This window comes from Magnolia sinica, chromosome 11, assembly GCF_029962835.1.
Source record: "Magnolia sinica isolate HGM2019 chromosome 11, MsV1, whole genome shotgun sequence".
Taxonomy (NCBI): Eukaryota; Viridiplantae; Streptophyta; class Magnoliopsida; order Magnoliales; family Magnoliaceae; genus Magnolia; species Magnolia sinica.
In genome coordinates, this window is record NC_080583.1 from 31012997 (window position 1) to 31036048 (window position 23052).

The following is a 23052-nucleotide window of genomic DNA, read 5'->3' on the forward strand; positions in this document are numbered from 1 at the left end:
TACTATTCCTTTTACAAATTATTTGTTTTTGTAACCATTCATTTTATAGAAATTTATCAAACCGTTAGGATCATTTGATAATTGTGATTTCCTATTCACTACCTATATACGATAGGCGCACAATTCTGACGGTTCAATCAGTGTAGGTTTCCACCATCTCACCATCTTTTTGGTGAATCCGTGTGTGGATGATATGGTCATATATATTTTGGTGAATGCAAAGGGAAAGAGGGAGGGGCTTTTTATCTCCGTATCCTAATATAATATGATCAAGGCATTTTCTTTTTTCCTTCTTTCTTTTCTGTTCTTTTCTCTTTTCCAAAAGGAGGGAAAGAGTTTAAAGACGGGTTATTTTTATTGTTTTCTAAGAAAAGCCACAAAAAGTTAATAGCTGTTAGTGTTAGCAAAAAACCTAACAGCATATGGATTTTGCAATAACGGCATATTAATGGTATGTTTATTTGCCAAACTGACTAGTGGATATTTGCAAATACCCTATTATTGAAGTGGGTATTTGCAAAAAAAAAAACCCAAACATATCATTGACATTAAAAAATAAAAATAAAAAATCTCAACTAGGGTGGATGTACAATTCAATTTGTTTCATAGATCACATAATGAACATATGATTTTAGTGTATTTCTACCTTATATGCATACAATGATGAGGAACAAACCCAAGACTCATTGAGTGTCTAACTGACCATCCATAGTTGGAGTGGGTGAAAGAAATTACCTAAAAACCTTTTTCATCCAGACCATCCACCATTCCATGGGTGGATGAAATTCCGCAAGGCCAGTTCATCCAGACCATCCACCATTCCATGGGTGGAAGAAATTACACAAGGCCATTTCATCCATGAAATAAAGTGGACGGATCAGCCAGGGACCATACAATTCCTATAATGCGACAGACCTGGCTTTGACCTGACCGCAATTTGAAGTTCAATAAAATTGCTGTAAGTAAAAAATTGTCATTTACACCAGATGCTTGGGAGATATATTGTAGTTCTTTCAGAAGTTACAAGAGACGTACCAAGGCAGTCCTTGATACCTTGATGGACATCGGACCATCGATGCCTTCTCTCCAAGGTCACTGAACTATAAGATGGAGATAAACCAACAAGAATAGCAGAAGCTTGTCAGAATATAACCAAAGATGGAACCAAAAATAAAGAAGGATAATAGCATCCTCTGAATCAGCAAATTAATGGGTTTAAAGACATGCAGGAATCTGTAAATGTGGGACTATGAATGGGTGATCTGAAGGGCCCCACCATGGACAGGTAATGCCCTAGTAGAAGTTTCTAGATCGGAAGACCCAGCCCTTTGACAAATGGCCTACAGATAGATGGTCCAGATTGAAAAAAGTATAACAGTCCACATTCAACAGAAAAAGGCCAAATATCAAATGGTTATGATCTTCCAATTTGGGAGGTTTCTAGGGCGTCCCCGCACAATGTGTCACATCATATTTTGAAAAAAAAAAAAAAACAAAACAAAACCTCAACTCAATTCGATGTTCAGCAAAGTCAGGTCAAATAAAAAACCCAACTCGATACTTTATAATTAAATTAAGATATGTTATGAGTGTATTACAAAAGAAGCAAATGACAAGTTTGTAGAACTACTTGGCTCTCGAAGTTAAGGTCGTGGCTTGTGGGTAAGAAACTCATGTTCTGCACTTTAGTTTTCATACTTAAAAGCAATCATCGAGAGAGTGACGCGACTCGAGTCACGCTGCGTCATGTCAAATAGACCGATTCAGAAAGAGTCTGGCAGAGTCATAACTGAGTCAAGCTCACCAGTGAGTTCTTGGTGGCTCGGCTAGAAATCTTGTCAAGTTGAGTTGACTAGACCAAGTTTCTTGTCTAGTTACCGAGTTTTGGAACGATGGCTCATATGACTTGAATTACTGAAACATTGGAAGCACTCAATAGGCATACAAAAACCTGATGTATCAGCAAATCATAACTCCTCCCAGCTACATTTCTTAGAACAAAGGACAGAATGTCACTTAGTATGCACAAGAGCATTGTCATGCGGTCCACCTAGATGGCCATATGGTTGTACAGCCCACTGTCTTTATTATTATTCATAGTCCCTTAGTCTCATCAAGTGCACTCGTTGTGTACTTGTCTTATTGTAAAATGTGGCAAGCACTTTCATCATGTTTGGTTATATAACTTAAAATCCCCTTTTGTTTTTAGAAAGATTACCCTACAGAGAGACGAGAAAGTAGGGCGTTGCAGCCCTAATTCCTCCTCCTATTTTCTTCTCCTCTTTTTATTCTTTCTTCCTCTTTCATTCTCTATATATTAATCTACAAGCATGAAAACCTAACAATGTGAAATAGTTTGAGTTAGGAAAGACACATTTACAAGAAGAGATCATTTGGAAGGGACAGAATGCTTGATCAGATAGATCTGATCTTGCATAGTGATCATATAATTTTGGGAAATGATATTTGCACCCTATGATCTCTTAATGCATAATCACTTTTCATTTTTTTTCCACTTTTGATACTTGAATAGTTATGCTTGCCACTATTATAATATATAAAGCTAGGATACCTGCATGCTTCAAATATGTCAAAATACCCATGTTGGATATGATGAGATATTGGAATGGATCTACATTGAATATGGCTTAGTCCTATAGAGCATTTTATGTTAAAAAATAATTAGATTTAAAACAAAAAAAAAAAAGAAATTAAAAGGTGTTCATTAGAAAAACTTGTTTTTTGGAGGTATTTATATATAAAAAATTGTTTTAAAAAAATAAAATAAAGTATTAAGAGCATGATTTCAATGGCGCTAAGGGAGCATGGAGAGTTCGTATGCACATTACCTCCCACTATTTCAGGCGAGTTGGCACATCTATAAGTACTTCATATTTGAATTCCACCCAAGAATATTGGATGGTGGGAGGATTGGGATTTAATGAATGGATGGAATGATTGGCATGGAGAGATGGATGTGCTCTGGTTCTTCGTTCAATGATATGACGTAGTAGTAGTTGATGCTACTACTCAATTCGATCTGTATACGGGGCCCCCTTGTAAGTCAGACTTATACTGAAAGCTTTCGAATCAACTTAACTATACTATTCAACAACTAAACTTTAGAGACTTCTTCCGCGATTCAATGAATAGTTTCATTGATAAGACTCTTGGAAAAGGGGTTGTTGAAATACTCATCAACCAGTATAGTCTATTTCAATCCGTCTTCACCAATCCCTCCTGATGATTCCAAGTTACTGAAGACGAAACTCGAACTACAAACAAATTCTTCGAGCCCCAATTCAATCGGCACCGCGGTTCCCTCCATCCGATTGATAGTGAGAGCCAATACCTCCATGTGCCTCTACTGTTCGTCCTGGAGCAGCACTGAAGAACTTCATCCTTGCGCATCAACTGATCCTTGAATGACGAAGACCTGGCTAGGGAAGACGGGGGATGGCCGCTTGGCCAACTAGAACAAATGCACCCTCCCTACAAGGATTCTCTATGAACATCGGGTGGGTGTGTGTACACACACACACACAATGAGGTTGACCTCATGGGAGCTTCCCTTGGAACATTCCATGGGCACCACCGTGATGTGTGTCGTATATCCACACGGTGCATTTGGTGGCTCTCCTTTAGGTTATGGGACACACACACACATCAATGTTCTAAATAGCAAATAACACGTAGCATGGTGTTTACCCCTCTAAAGTGTGAGGCTTAAGCTACATGGTGAGTGGTGCTACTTCTGGATTTTTTAATTAAAGTTATGCTTGGTTGCGCCAAATATCATGAAATTTTATGATATTTGCATCAAATCAGTCTGATTAATAATTAAATTTAATGACATTTGGTATCATCAAGCTTAAAATAATAGGAAAAATATGCAAAGATTAAGTATAAAAGTAAAGAAAGAGCAACCTAACTGATTTAATAGTATTAAAGGAGAGAATTTGAGAGAGAGAGAGAGAGAGAGAGCGTGATGGGGACATCAGAGGACCTACTCAGGTGTACCAGAGACGGAGACGACCACCCACATCAACACAACTTTCTTTGTAGATGGGAGACGAGTACCAGACGGGGCCCGCCAGACCATTTTGAAGACCCCACATGCATTGGACATGCATCAGGAAGACCTCACCTTGGGATGATGCATGTGGGCTGCTTAGGAGATCATTTTAGTCATAAGATTTCTATTTCATGTCGATCCAACCGTTGGATCTTGTCGATCAAGCCATCGGGCCACCAGATCTTCTAGATCTGGGCCCATTGGACTCTAACCTTGCTTTCTTTATGTTATTTGTTATTTTTAGGAGTTATTTGATGGTTGAGATTGATAATATATGTTTTAGTTTTCTTATTTTAGATGATGGGCCACTTTACTTAAGTAAGTGGCATAGTTGTAATTATGTTGGATTTAATTCCAAATTTTTAATTATAAAAGCACAAAAGGGTGGAGTTCCAAACAAAAAAAAAAAGAAGCTCCCTTCCAATTAAATTGTGGAAGGGTAAAAACATGTTTGGTGGTGGATTCCAAGGTACATCTTTCATCTTCCTCTTCTTCAAAAGGTATTCTTCGTCTTACATCATTCCTCTCTCCTCTTCGAAAGGTATTCTTCTTCTTCTTCTTCTTCTTCTTCTTCTCTTGTCTTCCTCTTTTCCTTCCCATTACAACCTTTTAAACCCAAGATCTTCAATTTCTTATTTTCTCCAATTTAAAAAAAACCCTAATTCCAAAATCCTCAATTCCCAGAACCATAATCTTCCTAATTTCAGATTTTCCCATTTCCTAAGCCTAATCATAAGACCTATAAATCTGTCCATTGAGTGTGGAACGTGCCTATGCTAAATTGGAAGTTTTATCCTTCCATTGGTCCAACTTTTAATTGATTTATGTGATTTCTTAGCATGCGGGCATGTGATTTAGGTTAAATCAGATTTTATTTCCTGTTATTTACTCTTAATCAATTGGTAGGTTAGCATCTTTTGTGAATTGAATTACTTTATGGACTCTTTCGTAATCTCCAGGTTGCATGCTAGCATTAAATCATATGTCCTGCATCAAAGAGAGAGAAAGAGAGAGAGAGAGAGAGAGAGAGAGAGAGAGAAGAAACTCATAGGGTTGGGATGCCTAGCCCTACCTTATTTATAACAATTGGAGAAAGAGAACAATCACATATGTGCCCTTACTAGGAGAAAAAATCTAAAGAAAGAAAAGGGACAAATAAGGAAAGCATAAAAGTAAAAATAAAAAGTAAAAAGGCTAACACCAAGGCCTAGGTGTACGTGCCTATACGCCCAATCATAGGATCCAAATAACAAAATGACAAATGGAAATAGTGACTTCTATGAAGATCCAGAAAGATACAGAAGATTGGTTGGGAAGCTCACTTACTTGACAATCACACGTCCAGATATCTCCTTTGTTGTAGGGATTGTGAGCAGATTTATGCACAGCAATGGGATGTTGTCTTGGGCAACCTTCTCTATGTGAAGAAAGCTCCTATATTGGGTCCTATATATAAATCATATAGTCATCTCAAAGTGGAGTCTTATGCAGATGCCGATTGGGCTGACTTAGTAGTTGATAGGAAGTCTACATCTGGGTATTGTATGTTTGTAGGTGGAAACTTGGTCACGTGGAGAAGTTGAAAAATAGACTGTGGTAGGAAGATCTAATGCAAAGGCTGAATACAGAACCATGGGGTATGCAGTATGCGAACTTCTATGGGTAAAGTCCCTTCTTTAAGAACTCAAGCTTTTCAGTACTGAGCCCATGATCCTTCACTGTAATAATGAGGCAGTAATTCACATGGTAAATAATCCCTTATTTCATGAAAGGACAAAGCATATAGAGGTAGATTGTCACTTTATTAGAGAGAAGATTGTATCAACAAAGATCTCCATTAAGCATGTTCACACCAATACCAATTAGTAGACATTTTCACCAAGTCATTACCATTTCCCATAGTTCTTATCTTGCAAACGAGCTGGCCGTGTTTGATCTATATGCTCCAGCTTGAGGGAGAGTGTAGAAGAACAGTTGAATAAGTCAGAACACAGAGTAGAGTAAGCTGTAGAACAACAGTTGAATAAGCTCTCTTATATTAGACCCAGCCCATGCAAAAACCCAACTTGGGCACACATTTTGTACAGGGCTTCCTATTATATAAAAGAGGCTAGGGTTCTTTTCTAACCCCCACCTCATACATATATCACTTCTCTTTCCCTTCCCCATATCTCTATCATCTCCCTCATTCCTCTCATCTCTCTCTCTTTCTTCTTCATTAATATCAAGCCTCTCATGCTCACATAAGATTTTTCACTTTTCATTGTTAGCAGTCCAATAAATGCCCAAAAACCTGATAGTCAGATAGTTAAATAAGCAGAATTTTTATTTCATGTTTCATCTGAACTGGTACGCATGAATTAGACAGTTTAATCTAGATTGCTTGTATGATATTTATACAAGCCTTAAGTGCATATGTTTCATCCATCACGCTACTATAGTACAAGCAATTTCCCCTTTAACAAATAGGTGTGTGCTTACGAAACCTTTCTTTGACTACAGAAGTAGGAAAGGAAACGCCGTTTCCTAGGAGTGCATGAGAAAATAAATGCGCAGTTTCGAAAGAAAAATTTCCCGCATAGGAAATGTGATTTCTGACTCTTTCTGATGGCGTGGCACTTCAAAAACAACGAAAAGAGGGTTTCTCAAGAAACTCTTTTTCTTTTTCCCACTGTTTCACTGAATCCAAAAGGTCCCCAAGTGTTTTTTTTTTCTTTTTTCAGGCATGAGAAAATTTATTGAACCCACAACCGTGTTCCATTTGTATAAACACAAATTTCTTCTAATGCTTATTTCCTTATTTGTGTTGGTCCAGAACTGCATTGTCTTTTATGCTTCTCATGGATTTGCAAGTGGTTGTTATGTTTCTTGTGGAAAAAGGATTGAGTACCAAAGTAACCCAAACTATGAAATGCAAAGCACCAGATCATCATTGTCATCATCATTATCTAAGCCTTATCATTACTAATTGGGGGTTGCCACACAAACCCTGTTGTGCTAGTTCACTCTATCAAGGACCATGGTCTCAGCTAAAACATAGGCATGCAAAGCACCAAACATGCACCTAAAAATGCATTAGATATTAGGAAGGCAAACTATATATAAATTATGATGATTTCACCACACTAAATAGTGATGATCAAAAAGTGATGACAAACTTCATAATCACCACAGAAAGCAATAACAAACTATCTGAAAAAATTATTCCCCATGAAACCTCCAGACATGTTTGAAGATGATCCTGATTTTTTTTTTTAAATGGATAAAGATAAGGGTATTTTTGAAAAATCTGCCAACACCATAACTAAATGAAAGATGAGGCAGTTTTATGCATCCACCTATACATGATTTCATCAAAATATCTGCATAAAGGCAAAGAGACTCACTAGCTTCAAATTTTCAATGCCCATGTGTGTGAGTGCACACACGTGTGTGTTTGTGTATTATTTGATCAGTTGAAGTATAAGTAAAATAGTTAGCTCTATTGCACGCAGGGTGAGAATTTTCCAAAGGCAGACCTAAAAGGGGAATGACAGAGTCATAGCTACATCCCTATATATAGGCATACCGCAAAAGAAGACAGTTTGGAGAAACAAATCTTGAGGACTTAAATCTTGTTGGACATAACCTCCGGCAAAACCTTTCAATAGCATCTCAAGATCTGAATGCATTGATAACCATAATAAGTAATTCACATATATGGTAAAACAGGCTAAACAATAACACTATAAATTACCATCTTCAAGGTTTAAAATTGGCGTATCGTGTATCATATTGTTCACTGCTGATACAGGTTTGTATCCCTCGTATAACCCCTGTATCGAGTTGTTTCATTCGGGTAATACTTTTGTAGACATCTGTGTGTGGGCCTGTTGGTCCCTGGCTTATTTCTCTTTTAAGTTATGTATTATACTCTCTCTCTCTCTCTCTCTCTCTCTCTCTCTCTCTCTCTCCCCCCCCCCCTATTTGAGAGTCATTGCTGCCTATTTGGCAATGTGATCCGATTTTTTGAGGAGGGATCTTGCAGTTGCTTCAGATTTTGTCACAGGTAGCTAATTGTTTGGATGTTGTTTTTCAGTTTTTTTTAATCAGACTTTCAGAGCACTTTTATGCCAGTTTTCTTAAGAAAACCAGTTGCGGCAGATAGGGTTTGCTGGATATACAGGTTTGGACAGATTTTCTTTAAAGGTTTCTTCTAAATTTTCTTGAAATTGGTTTGCATCACCATGGTTTTCTAGAATTTCTTATCATGGCAGTTTTTGGGTTCTTTTCGCCTTAATTTTTCAGCAATCTATTTGAGGGCAACAATCAGGTAATTTAAGTTTTGGTTTTTGCTTGAAGATTGTCAAGATTTACGAAGACTATCAAGCTTTGTTAGCTATATGAGCCCTTGTATGGTTGATATATTTGACTATTACTCGCCCAGATTTATCTAATGCGACGAGTTTTATAAATCAATTCATACGTGCTCCCCATTCTGGACACCTTGAAGCAATTCATCGCATCTTACCCTACATCAAGTTTTCTTTCGGCCATGGCATCCTATTGAGCTATGATAACAATCTTGATATTGAATGATACTCTAATGCAAATTGGGTAGGATAACAAGATGATCGATGCTCTGCAACAGGTTATTGTACTTTTTCAAAGGTAATTGAGTTACTTAGAAAACTAAAAAGCAGGCAATTGTTGCATAGTCCAATGCTGAGGCAAAGTATCATGATATGGCGAATACCGCATGTGAAATTACGTGGTTGAAAAGTTTTGTTACTAAATTGAGAATTCCTGTGAAGACTCTTGTGCCTAAGTGAGAATTCCAATGAAGACTCTTATGCCTAGTCATTATGACAATCAAGTTGCCATTCATATAACTTCTAATTCTATTTTACATGAGCAAACAAAACATATTTAAGTTGATTGTCATTTTATTTGTGAGAAGGTTGTTGTTGGCATTATTTTCACTCCATTTACTGTCTTTTACTCAATTGGCGGATACCTTCATTAAGGCTCTTACTGCTGAAGTTGGATGATGTACCTTGGCAAGCTGGACATGTTTGATATTTTATTTCTTGGCTTGAGGGAGAGTGTAGACATCTGTGTGGGCCTGTTGGGCCTTTAGCCCTTCTGTTATTTTCTCTTTAAGTTATTTATGTTTTCCTCTTTTGCCCTCGTTTCTTTCTTTAAGTGCAAAGGACATATTTGTAATTATAAATATCCACTATTATAAATAAGGGTTGTAGTCTAGCCCCATATGGCATTTTTTCTTTCTCAAATTCTTTTCTTCTCTGACTACTTTAAACTTTGGTAATCACTGCTTAATTAGTTCTCGTACCTTCAGCTAAGTGCTCATAACTTCAGCTATTGGTAAGGTTCTCTTATGTGATATACCGGTTCGCAAGATCCAATATGCTCGAAATACTCTCGTCCCTGTGATAGCAATGAAAAACAATTATGCAAAGAAAAGCATACAGTTAAATTAGTTAAGCAAATGCATCATTGTTAAAGGAGAGCATCAAACCATTTGTTGCCAAGAATCATGCATGCTATAATGATTGACAAGACTCGGTACTCCCTGCTCCAACTGATCCTACAATATTTGAGGACTCACTGTAAGAAACACATTCAGCTCAAATACGATGAACCTGGAAAACAGTTAAAATGAGTGTCAAACCTTAACTCCAGGTGGTGCGAGTCTCCCGATATTATTGTTAGCATCTGCAACTTTCTGCATTGCTTTTTGTAGTTCATACAGCACAATAATGTAGCTCTCTTCGGATAATGATCCTTCCTCTGCAAATTTAATGAATCTTTGGCATAGATCGTTGTAGCGCTCACCGATAGTTTTGGGGGGATCACTAACACATGCATGTTCAATACGACACTCATCCGACACATGTCTATTCCTCATTTCCTTTGTCCAACGTTTCAAAATGTAATGTGATGGGATCTTTGGAACACCTGATGTTAGGAGGACAACCAACGCATGCCTACAAAGAAAGCCTTTGAACTCAAACAATCGACAAATACAAGAAACTCTTATTTCAGAACCATTCCACAAAACTCTGTAATCCTTCCCCTTCAGCTTTTCTATATCTTCCCATTCCTTCACTATGTATGTTGTGATTGCCCCTTCTAGCTGCACAAAACTAATAGAACAGGCAGACATTCCAAAAACCTCAACTTGGAATTTCTTGAATATTTCTCTAGTGTAGATAGATGCTGCTTGTTTCTCAAAAGGTGACGGTGTCCTCAATGAGGGTGCTGTGTGGGATGTCTCTAAATCTGCTTGGACTTCCTTCTTGTACCGATTCTCAAGCGCTATCTCATAATTGTTTATAAACTCCTTCAGTGTGGTTTTGGGACTCACATATGCATCGAAAAAAGAGTCGATAATTTCATGTGGATGTGAAGAAGACATCCCTGCAAAAAATGTATCCTTCAAATACACTGGGACCCACAGTTGTCGATCTTTATACAATGACAAAACCCATGGGTGTTGCCCAAGGTTAAAATCTTTAATCAAGTTATCCCATCTCATTTCAAATTCATCAATTGTCAAAGAGTCATATACACAGTTATGTAACTTATCAATGAACGTCAGATCAACTCTACATATGTAACCCAATTTTTCAGCAACTCTTTTCAAGACATGCCATAGGCAAAGGCGATGGTGAGTTTCTGGAAAAACCTCTGTGATTGCTGCTTTTATAGCCCTATCTTGGTCAGTGATTAATGCCTTTGGAGGTCGTCCAGACATTGCTGCAAGCCATGTCTTGAACAACCACACAAACGACTCTTTTGTCTCATCTGCAAGGAGTGCACAACCAAACAGCACCGACTGCCCATGGTGGTTCACACCTACAAATAGAGCTAATGGTACGTTATATCTGTTTGTTAAGTATGCAGTGTCAAAGGTAACTACATCACCAAAGTATGTAAATGCCGTCCTAGACCTGGCATCAACCCAAAAAACACTTCTTGGTTGTTGTTCCTCGTCCACTTCCACTGCATAATAGAAAGCTGGATTCAATACATGCATGCGCATGCAATGCTTAAGAATAGATTGTGCATCTTCTCCTGCAAGTGACTTTCGCCTTTCTTTCTCAATTGGATTTCTACGTTGTTTTTCTATGGGGCCTGACTTGTTGATTCCATTGGATTGCTTGGCCATCGAAGAAACTATATTTTCTGTTTCTATTCTAGAAGCCTGTGGTTTTCTAATCACATTCTTTTGCGATTTGGGTACCTTCTTATGTGATCGAAGAGAGTACACATTCCCTGGACTCAATTCATGGTTATGTTCCTTCACAAAATTAAATATTTTCCATTTCTTGGAGTCCATTCTCTTTGCCTTTATCATTGCTTTACAGCCTACCCTTGTGACTGGTCGTGGATTGACTATGTTTTCCTTTTCAACTTTGAAACCTTGTCTGGAACATACATACAAGCCAGCAATTAATGTGTTGTCTTTCTTTGAATAGCGCGTGGATCTTTTAGTGACGCTGAAGCCAACACGCCGAGCATATTCTTTATAAAATAAGTACAATGCTTGCTCAGTTTCAAATTCCATTCCCACAGACGGCTCTCGAATGGCATCTTCTTTATTTACAATGGACTCCCTTGCTGGAGACTTCTCTTCCATTTCATCCCCACCCAGGCCAAGTTCAACATCTTCAATTCCAATGGACGCCCTCATTGTAGAGTTCTTCTCTGCCTCATCCTCACAGACAAAGGCTTCGACATCCACCGCCAGACGACATTCTGTGTTTTCCATTTCCATGCCAACCACTGGATGCTGCAAAACACATGTCCACGTCAATTTTTCACGACGACTTCATCTAGCGACATTTGAACTTGCAAGGAGAAGAACATCTTGAAGATTCATGAGTGAATAACACAGCAGATATAAATAATATTACATGCTCTTGCCTCTTTGCAACTAAATTCTCTAATGCTGGAGAAAGTATAGGACATGATGCTAACTATCTCATTGTTTTGTCTTTTTATCTTGAATCTCAAATGGAGTATTATAATACTAGTGATTGGTTAGCATTGTGGGAATGATGGACATTTGATGCAATCCAGTGAAGAACAGGTTGGCATTTGGCCATTAAACATTCAAATGCCACTCTCTTCCCTATGAATATCTTCAAGCTCAGCTATTTTACAGGGAATCCATCAAGAACAACGAGCCATTTGATGCATCCAAGTACCATATGAATCTCAACCAAACAAAATTGCCTTTTTTTTATATTTGAGTACCACAACTGTATGTGTGGGGTCCACATTTCAGTAATCCGGACTGTTCTTCTGGTGGGTTCCATTATGTTTGGTTCATGGCTCACGCCCAAAAGGTCTCCTCCATCTGACAATCTTATTGCCTGATTAGTGACCTCCCAACAGTGGCTATCCACATTCAATGAAAAAACTCATGGATTTTATGGCAACATTTTCTGATGGGCAAGAACTTTGGGGAATGGCATGAATAGCCTGGATGACACTAATATAGGCCCACTTGTATTGTGGCCTGCCACTTATGGTATTATAAGATGAGTCTTTACTTGAGTCTGACAGCCAAAATGCAAGGGTGACCACCAACTTATACAATCAAACATGAAATCATAACTTATTAGATTTTATCCTATAACAATGAATAAACTCAACTAACAACCAGTAACAATTCATCCACATATGACATAAGGTTATGTTTCGATGTACCCTAAACCAGAGGCAGAGTGGATATTTCTAGTGGAACAGATGGCTCCATACTGATGTGCATTTGGGGCAGAATAAAATTTTTTTTTTATAAAAGCAGCCATTAAAAAGGCCCACCACATAACTCAAAGCAACCATTTTTACAACTTCCTCCATCCAAAATCAACATGAGAAGCTTTAATCCCACGACAGGGAACCAACATTCATACATACACATGCAGACAAAACATAAAGTGTACAATGGCATACACGTACCCAATCCAAAGCGTTCAAAGAAAGGGCCTCACTGTAGATGTTTCGTAACTGAAAGAAATCGTGCTAATGGATCACTATAATTGTTTGATCAGTTACCAACAAATAGACTAAGGGGTCGTTTGGCACCCTGGATTTGGAGGTAATGGGTGTATTTCAAATGCAAGTGGCTGCTTTTAGCATTTGACGGCCCTGGATTTGGAGGTAAATGGAATCAGAGATATTTCAAATACACCCTTTTGGTGTGTTTTCAAATCTCAGCAAAATGTTGGGATTCCGGTGTAATCCAAATGAAAAGCGGGAGAGTCTCATGTGTAACAAAAGTGTAGCTATGCTATTAATCCACTATACATGTGGCACACTAATGATATCCCAAAACAATCCAATTATTAGCTACGACACTAAAATCACATCAATATAATGGTCTATAACATCCAAACGTTGGACATCTAAATGGACGGTTAAAAAACATTGGTGAGTCACTTGTTTGTGATCCTTATGTTTGTGGCCCACCCAAGGCTCGAAATTTCCACATTTTTGCCAAAGTATATATTTCAATGAGCTTAATAAAGTTTCGGTTATCTCTCCAAAAAAAATTTGTTATATATATATATATATATATATATATATATATATATATATATATATAGAGAGAGAGAGAGAGAGTCCCGGTCTCCTGCGCACCGTGCCGCATGGTGCTTAAGTACGAGCTCCATTAGGAGCCATTGGATGCAAAACATCGGCTGGGATTCAGCATTCCTGCACAGGAGAGTCTCCATAGAGATGACTCGCGCGCCAGTATTTTCGGACGCACGCGAGCTCCTCCTGAAGTGACGTCTCCAAGTTCTATGGGCCACACTGTGATGTGTGTTTTGTATCTGCACCATCCATCCATTTGGACGGATCATGTTACAGCATGATCCAAAAAATGAATCAGATCCAGAGCTTGAGAGGACCCCACCACAAAAAAAACAGAGGGGAGAGTGACGCCCACCGTTAAAAAGTTCTGAGGGCCACGATAGTTTTCGTTCAAGCAAATATTTAACATTTAAGTTTATCTTAGTATGAATGATATTATGAACGGGATGGATGGGATATAAACATTATGGTGGACCCAAGGAAGTTTCAATGGTAAGAATTTACCTACACACTTTTTACTAACATACGGCATACTTAAGCTCTGGATTTATATCATTTTTTGTCCCATCGTCTAAAATGATCTTTCAAAACTGATGAACGTGGTGGATCTTCCTTAAACATCACGGTGGACCCCACTAACTTACCATGTCAGGAAGTTCCTTTGGAATCCCTGTCGACAAGGTTATCTGCTATTATTGGTAATGTGGCCAGACTGTCACAACTTCCAAACTTAATTTTCTTGGATTTTGCTTTTTGGGTTTTCTCTAATTCACGCTTCCAAACTTAATTTGTTTGATATATGGAATCTCTAATGTGATAAAAGTTATTTATCTCCATAGTTTTTTTTTCTTGCTTTTTAACTTATTACTTTTCTACCTCTCTCTCTCTCTCTCTCTCTCTCTCTCTCTCTCTCTCTCTCTCTCTCTCTCTCTTTAGAAAGTTGCTGGAGGTTCTTCCCCCAGTCCTGGTCTCTCCACTGTGGGACCACCTGTTAAACGGTCTGGATGATACGTTATTGTGGTCTGTGTTGAACTGAAGTGCAACACACCGGTTAGAATGATCTTCTTTCTTTTTTTTTTTTTTCCATTTCCACTATTGACAATTTGTGTTTTCTCCTCATTCTGTTTTGTGAAGTTTGTATGTATCTTATATATGCCCATATGCACAACGCACATGGATCGCTAAAAATTATAAGGATTTTTTTTCCCATCTTTATGTGATTTCCTGCTCTATCATTCTGAATGTCTTTGTAATTGTATCATTCATTTCTCAATAAGACTTATTTGCACTTTTTTATATTTTTTGTGAGTGAGTAGGGATTGCAATTGATCTGTAAAATAGGCCTGATTGGAACAAGGAGAAGGTCTACCCTGGAAATAAGGTCCTACTCTGTGAACACTTCATGCTTTCTGAATCTTCCTGATATATGTGGCTGTGAAACTGATAAAGGGATTACTGGCTTTTTTATTTTGTTTATTCTGTAAGAATGGTTTGTAAATTTCTGGGAATGCAATGGAGGATGTGGGTTTAAGGGTAAAATTTTTTCTGATGGGTATAGAAAATTTGAATAAATAGGAGAAATTGGGCTATGAATGACAATCTCATTGGATGGGGAGCATTTTTAGGACAAGTGGTACAAGGGTGAAAGCTTGCAATTGCAAACAAATGAGTGGAAGCATTAACATGAATCCTGTTACTCTGTCTCCATCATCATCTTGGTTGAAACACTAAGAAGTATGCATTTAAACCATTGGATGATCCCAATCTTCCATCATGATTGTACCCTTGATGGTCAAGGGTTGAAATGTCTAAATATTAGTTATAGACATTTGGAACTTGTAGCACTCTGTTTGTGACTCATTGATGGGCTTGATATGCCAGCCAATGGCCTAATTTTTATTTTATTTTTCAATAGATCAGCTTACGGGATCATTTGGGCAAATCGGATGATGCTGTAAAAACTGGATGCATCAATTCCCTGCAGCTCTCAACAAAACTTGCACTTCTTGAGTTGATTGTTAGTACCTACCCATTATTAGGATTTGCATGCCCTCCGCCTTTTTAGGAACTATTGATTCCTTGGATTTCTTTTACCTTTTAGATTGGTAGACCATTTCACTTCTTTATTATAAAAATAAAAAATGCCACTTTCTCATTTGCTTCTTCGTGATTCATGTCTTTCCTTGCTTTCAATCAACTTCCAAATTTTCTACATCCTCCCTTTTGTTTCAAGCTTTTGATTTGCGTATGTGGTAATAAAAAACTTATTAACTAGGCATCCCGAGTTCCTAACTGAGCATATTAATCTGGAAATTGATAATTTATAATTGTCTTGTTATTGTTGACTTTGGACCCTTTAATTTTTTTCTTAAATCCGAAATAGAAATATTGATTTTTGTTATGAGTTATGTTCATTTACTAACTTTTATACAAGTTCACGATAAACTATATCAAAACTTCTTTTTTTTTTTTTTTTTTGTAGAATAAAAAATACGTTATAGCCAAAGAGGCCCGGGTATTTATAAAAATGCATGAGAATTTAGTGGTGCAAGTTGGCACAACTTCTATTCGTCGTTGGATTCCAGAAGTAGAAGAGGAGTTGAAACCAAAAATTGAAAAGACTACTTTCTCTTCAATTGATGTGGCGTTTAACTTCTACAACCATTATGCAAAGAAAGCAGGCTTCAGTATTCGTAGAGGATCAAATAAATACAATAAGAATCAAGAAGGGATCTGGAAGATGTTTGTATGTTCGAAGGAGGGGACAACAGATAACAAGGTACAAATGAAGCATGGTGTAGTAAAGAGGCGAAGAAGTATTATTCGAGAAAGTTGTAAAGCTCGCATGACAATTAAAAAAGAGGGTAGTGGACCAAACTATATAGTGAAAAAGTTTGTTGAGGAGCACAGTCATGAGTTAGCAACTCCTCGAAAGAAACATCTTCTTCGATCACATCGTGAGGTTTGTTATGCGCAGAAGAATTTGGAAAATACATTCACTCAATCAGGCATAGGCATTTCGCAAACTATGAATGTTTTAGCAATTGAATCAGGTGGTTACGAAAATATTGGATGCATTGAGCAAGACGTGAGAAATTATGAAAGAGATAAAAGAAAAGAAACCAAGGACCATGATGCTCAACTATTGTATGAACATTTTTCTGAAATGAAGGAATTGGATCCATCATTCGCATATAATGTGAAGGTTGATGCGGAGGGTAAATTAACACATTGTTTTTGGGCTGACCCGATTTCACGTAAGGCTTATCATCACTTTGGTGATGTTATAGTATTTGACACCACGTACAATACAAACCACTATGAGTCAATATTTGTGCCCTTTATAGGGATTAATCACCATGGGCAATCAATTATACTGGGTTGTGGTTTTATCCATAATGAGACCACTGAATCTTTTATATGGTTGTTTGAAAAATGGTGTGAAGCAATGCTAAGGGACCCACTGAAAGCGATCATAACAGATCAAGATCCAGCAATGACAAAAGCCATTGCTATTGTATTTCCGAATGCTTTCCATCGTTATTGTATTTGGCATATTTTGTAGAAGGTCCCTGAAAAGTTAGGTCACATAGCTTTCAAAGATGAATTTAAAGTACCTTTTTATGATAGCATATGGAATTCTAAGAAGCCCGAAGATTTCGAAGTAAAATGGAGCAAAGTTATTGAAGAAAATGAGTTGGATCATAATGATTAGCTTGTTTCTTTATTCAACATTCGTCACAAATGGGTACCAGCATATCTAAGACATGTTTTTTTTGCGGGTATGTCTAGCAGCCAACGAAGTGAAAGCACGAATGCATTTTTTCATAAATATGTGTCGAAGAATAACTCGTTAATGGATTTCATAATTCGTTTTAATCGTGGAGTAGCATGACAGAGACACAATGAGTTAGTCGCCGATCATGAAACGATTAGTAGCAGACCGAAGTTAAAAACTTTATTCGCCATGGAGAGAGAGCTTGGAGAGACTTATACTCAGTCTATTTTTTATAAATTTCAAGAAGAGTTGTATGAAAGCACCATTTATACTGGAATTCTTTTACAAAAGATGGAAGGCCTTTACATTTACAATGTTGGAGTATGTGAAGGAACATCTCCCGAACGGCTAGTTGAATTCGAGATGAAATCTAAATAAGCAAAATGTAGTTGCTTGAAATTTGAATTTGAGGGCATACCATGTAGGCACATATTATGTATACTATGACAATCTCGGATACCCAATTTGCCAGACCACTATATTTTGAAAAGAAGGACAAAGGATGCTAAAGTAGATTTTGTTTACGAAGCGAGTGGTGTGGAGTTAAATACAGAGAAACATGAATCATATGCTCTTCGATATAGCAATTTGTTAGACATTTATAGAAATCTTACCAAAGAAAGCGCTAATTTTAAAGAGACATATCATATGTGTAAAGAAGGGCTACAAGATATTCTCAAACGAGTTCAAGATCAGAAGTTGGTTGTTGGTGAGACATTGGTGCCTAAAAATAAGAAACAAATAAAGAAAATTACTAAAGTAATCATTAAAGACCCGGTGCGTACTAAAACTAAAAGAAGTGGAAAAAGATTAATTTCTGAAAGGGAAAATGTTGCTCGTAAGAAAGATAAAAGAAGATGCAATGGATGTGGGAAGTGGGATCCTGGACATGACAGACGTAATTGTCCAATATAAAAAAAAAACTGTAAGTGCTTAATTCGTTTTATTCATTTTTATTTGATTGATTCTTTAATTTTGTTTGTTAAATTATTATATCCTTATTTTATTCATTCTTTAAAATGATTTACTTGCAGAATAAGATCTCCCACGTGCCAAGAACCATCAATGAATGAAGTTGATTTGTGTGAAGAACCATTAGATGACGAGGTTGATATGCATGAAGAACCATCGGATGACGAGGTTGATATGCATGAAGAACCATCGGATGACGAGGGTGATATGCATGACGAAACATTAGGTGATGAGGTGGAGACGTTAGGTCATGACACACCACTATCTTAATAATGTAATCAATAGCAATTTTTTAATTTACCTATTTACTTGGTAATTATGTAACTATGACTACAAAAAACCATGCATATGAAACACAAGAGTCGTCGATGATTATTTGAATGAAAGAATAATAGTTATTCATGATGTTGAAGGGCTTTGTCCCAAGCTTTTTAGTCTGTTAGCCCCTATAGGTAGTACTTGTCGCAGTTGAAATCTTATTGCAGGAAGATCTATATATAAGCTCGCATTAAAGCTCTCCGTGGATTACATATTTGCGTGGTCCTTTCATCAATGCTTCTGTGACCTTATCATCAGGTTTGATAGCAAATGAATATCAGAGTGGCCCTCAAGAAACTTTAATGATGGCTATTCAATTACCACTATTTCTTCCAGTGGTGAGATACACCTAAGATTTGGATTGGCATTTTATTATTATTATTATTTATTTTTATTTTTTTCAAATATGCCTTAAAGCATCCAGTAACCCATCAGTGGGTGTTAACCTCAAAGTATGAGGGTCCCATGGATTAATATGGTGTATACATTGTGTATATCCTCACCTCTCATCCGTTTTTTAAGTTCATTTTAAAAGGTTTTTTTTTTTTTTTGTTTTGTATATCCTCACCTCTCATTTGTTTTTTAAGTTCATTTTAAGAGGTTATTTTTTAAACTTAGCATATCCAAATGTCTGGTGGACCACACCATTGGAAAATGTGGTGAATGATCATTACAAGTCTTTTTTAAGCCACAAATGTTATTTTTTGAATAAATTGATATTTTTTCCCTTCATCCTACTCTTCTTGACCTGGTCAATGGGTTTGATGGTAAATAAACATTATAGATTTGCTTACAGTAGGTTTTAGGAATTTAGATATACTTAATTTTTTAGATCACTAATTAAAATGGGCTGTAGAAACGAATGGAAGGCATCGATATATGTCTTTTATCTGCACCGTCAATGGGGCAAAAAAAAAAAAATGGATCGTACGATCCCTTCGTCTGCACCCATGTGAACGAATCAGCATGTGTTGGGTTGGGATTACAACTTCCCACGTTAGAAAAGAACAGGCATTAGATTAGGTGCGGCCACGACCATACTTAAACAAGGTGCAGGCCTGATTGTGGGGCCCACCTTAATATGTGAATTGTTTATCGACACCGTCCAATCTGTTTTTCAGTTCATTCTAGGGCTTGATCTCAAAGTTGAATCAAATCCAAATATCAGGCTAGCCATTCCATAGAAAACAATAGTGATTGAACTCTCACCATTAACAACTTCTAAGTCAACACTGTAATGTTTATTTGTCATCCAAGCCGTTGATATGTTAAAGTGGACCATAAAAAATAAAAATTATGTTGATTCAAAGCTTTTTTCACCCACATGAAGTTTTTAATGGCCAATCACCACAAACATTATCTGGAAAAAAAAAAAGAAGGAATTGCGTAAATATATAATACATAATCAATGTGAGTCCTACGGTCAGGATTGCACCATGTTGTGTGGGGCGAGGCCTCACCTAATCCGCTCTGGGGAAGACAGCCTTTCGTGTCATGAAACGTCAGTTCCTCTGTTAGACAGTCTGGCCACATTACCAATGGAGGCGGATTGCATCTTACCCTCTCTGGGGCCCACTGTGATGTAATTTTTTTATCCATGCCGTTAATCTTTTCTCTCAGATCATTTTAAGGTATGAGATAAAAAATGAATTAGGTTCACAGCTCCAGTGGACCACACCAAAGAAAGCTGCAATGATATGACACTCATCGTTGAAACATTTCTAAGGGACACCGTGATGTTTTTTTACTATACAACCTATTCATAAGGTCACGTAGACGTGGATGAAGCGAAAACATAAATATCTGCTTGATCCGAAACTTCTCCAGCTCCTAAGAAGTTTTTAATGGTGAAGTTTTAATCCCCAATTTGTGGTCCATTTAAGCCTTTTGGGTGGCTATTTTTTTGTGACATAGCTTAAAATGATTTGAGAGAAAATCTCAACGGCGTGGATAAAATTATTACATCATGGTGGGTCTCAGAGAGCCCTCCCCAGATGGGTCCCAGAGAGCCCAGACGCAATCCGCATCCTGTTACCAATAATAGCAGATGACCTTGCTGACAGGGATTCCAAAGGAGTAAGTTAGGTGGGGTCCACCGTGGTGTTTAGGGAAGATCCACCACGTTCATCGGTTTTGAAAGATCAATTTAGACGATGGGCCAAAAAATGATATAAATCCAGAGTTTAAGTATGCCGTACGTTAGTAAAAAGTATGTAGGTAAATTCTTACCATTGAAACTTCTTTGGATCCACCATAATGTTTATATCCCATCCATACCGTTCATAATGTCATTCCTACTAAGATAAACTTCAATGTTAAATATTTGTCCGAACAAACCCTGTCGTGGCCCTCATAACCTTTTAACGGTGGACATCACTCTCCCCTTTGTTTTTTTGTGGTGGGGTCCTCTCGAGCTTTGGATCTGATTCATTTTTTGGACCATGCCCTAATATGGTCTCTCCAAATGGATAGACGGTGTAGATACAAAACACACATCACGGTGCAGGAAAGAATTTGGAGACATCACTTCAGGAGGAGCTCGCGTGCGTCCGAAAATACTAGCGCGTGAGTCACGTATACGGAGACTCTCTCCTGTGCAGGAATGCTGCATCCCAGCCGTATACGGGGATCTAATGGCTCTTATAAGAGCTCAAATTTAAGCTCAATCGTCCTGTGCCCATATCTCTCTCTCTCTCTCTCTCTCTCTCTCTCTCTTATATATATATATATATATATATATATATATATATATATATATATATAAGTTAAGATATAAAAGCTGATTTAGTTAATCAAATCCAGATCCTGTGAATATAATGAAGAATTCCAATACATTCTAAATACAGGCTCCCAAATGGAAGATTTGGATTCTAGTGCATTTCAACCAAATGCAATTGAGGACTCAGAATCACCTTGATTCCAATGTAATTGTGATTTGGATTCCAATGCATTCCAAATCCAAGCTCCCAAACGGGCCATTAATGGTCCAAGTTCAACGGTGTAGATAGCATACACATACCTCAATCCAACGCGTTCGAATGGTCAGTCCCACTGTAGATGTTTTGTAACTGAAAGAAATCACGCTAATGGATCACCATAACCGTCTGATCAGTTACCAACAAATAGATTACTGGTCCAAGTTCAACAGTGTAGATGTCATACACGTACCCCAATTCAAAATGCTCAAATAGTGGGTCCCACTATAGACATTTCGTAACTGATAATTTTATTATTTTTTTTAAAGATCACACTAAATAAATAGACTAACAGTCCGAATTCAACGAACCGGTGAATTTGATTTCCAGGATACAATCCATCCACAGTGGGACCCACAATTTTGACAGTTTGGATTGAGCTACATGTGTAGTAAGTGTACAACACCAACATGCATATCTATGGATGGCCATAATCTATCGGCGTATCGAATAACTTCCTACTCAACAGACGTTCTTCGTTTCCAATCTTGGAAAATACATATGAAAATTGGAAATTTACGATTTCATACCTCCGTCTTTTTCGCGGTAAAATCTCTTCTCTTCTTCCAATCTTGAGAACTAAAACCCTAGAAAGATTTCAATTGGGTGAGGAAATATTTACAAAAGAAGGTTTATGTTTTTTGAGATTCGGCAGTAAGGACTAAGGAGACGGCACGCACTGGTGTTTGCGGGAAGGATACTGGCGGTGCACTGGAGAATATGGTGCTCCCGCGGGATACCGGACGGTGAAGAGCGTAGAGGCTTCGATGGAGAGGCGTTTCACGGTGTTCCTTGCGCGGCGAGTCTTCGACGGGTTCTTTTCTTCTTCTTCTGCTTCTTTCGTTGGCGAAGGAAACCCGCCGGCTTGAGAGAATGTGAAGGGGACTCGCGCACCGGGACTCGCTTTGGGAAATAATAAAGGCGTGAGGATATTCGCGCGAGGAGGGATTGAATGAATCGAAGGGGTGATTCTGGGAATGTGGATGCACACGTGTGAGGTGTCGGGAGCATATTTCACGACAGGGGGTTATTGCACGTGCGACGATCGTGGAGCGACGGTATAGAGAGGAGAGGGGAAGGGAGGGGACAGAGAACAGGGAGTCAAGGGAAGAGAGAGAGAGAGAGAGAGAGAGAGGAGGGTTGGGATCCTCACGGTTGAGAGAAAGGGAGCAGTGGGCGAGCAATCCTCACCTTTGTTTTCCTTCTTCTTTTTTTTTGGGGGCTCACTTGAGTCTCGGGTTGGAAAACTGAAGTTTACACGAAAAAACTTTTGTGGAAAAAAACTACGACACAAAATGATAATAATGCACTATAAAAGCAAAAAATGA

General features: G+C 37.8%; 1 protein-coding gene across 1 annotated transcript; it reads right to left on the reverse strand.

Annotated features, from left to right (window-relative positions):
* Nucleotides 1-585: 585 nt before the first annotated feature.
* On the reverse strand, nt 586-22748 carry LOC131219006 (protein FAR1-RELATED SEQUENCE 4-like). The gene is made up of 8 exons (XM_058213959.1): nt 22405-22748; nt 22255-22311; nt 21769-21817; nt 9747-11870; nt 9594-9662; nt 9408-9502; nt 7674-7736; nt 586-1100 (listed from the first exon to the last, which is right to left on the reverse strand). Exons 4-6 carry the CDS (start codon nt 11853-11855, stop codon nt 9434-9436), a joined length of 2247 nt encoding a protein of 748 aa, XP_058069942.1. The 5' UTR covers nt 11856-11870; nt 21769-21817; nt 22255-22311; nt 22405-22748; the 3' UTR covers nt 586-1100; nt 7674-7736; nt 9408-9433.
* Nucleotides 22749-23052: the final 304 nt, after the last annotated feature.

Coding starts and splice junctions, on each gene's coding strand:
- LOC131219006 (XM_058213959.1), bottom strand. CDS start 11,855: ATGGAAATGGAAAACACAGAATGTCGTCTGGCGGTGGATGTCGAAGCC. Junction 9,663..9,746: donor TCGCACCACCTGGAGTTAAG/GTTTGACACTCA, acceptor CAAATATTGTAG/GATCAGTTGGAGCAGGGAGT. Junction 9,503..9,593: donor ATGATTCTTGGCAACAAATG/GTTTGATGCTCT, acceptor TTGCTATCACAG/GGACGAGAGTATTTCGAGCA.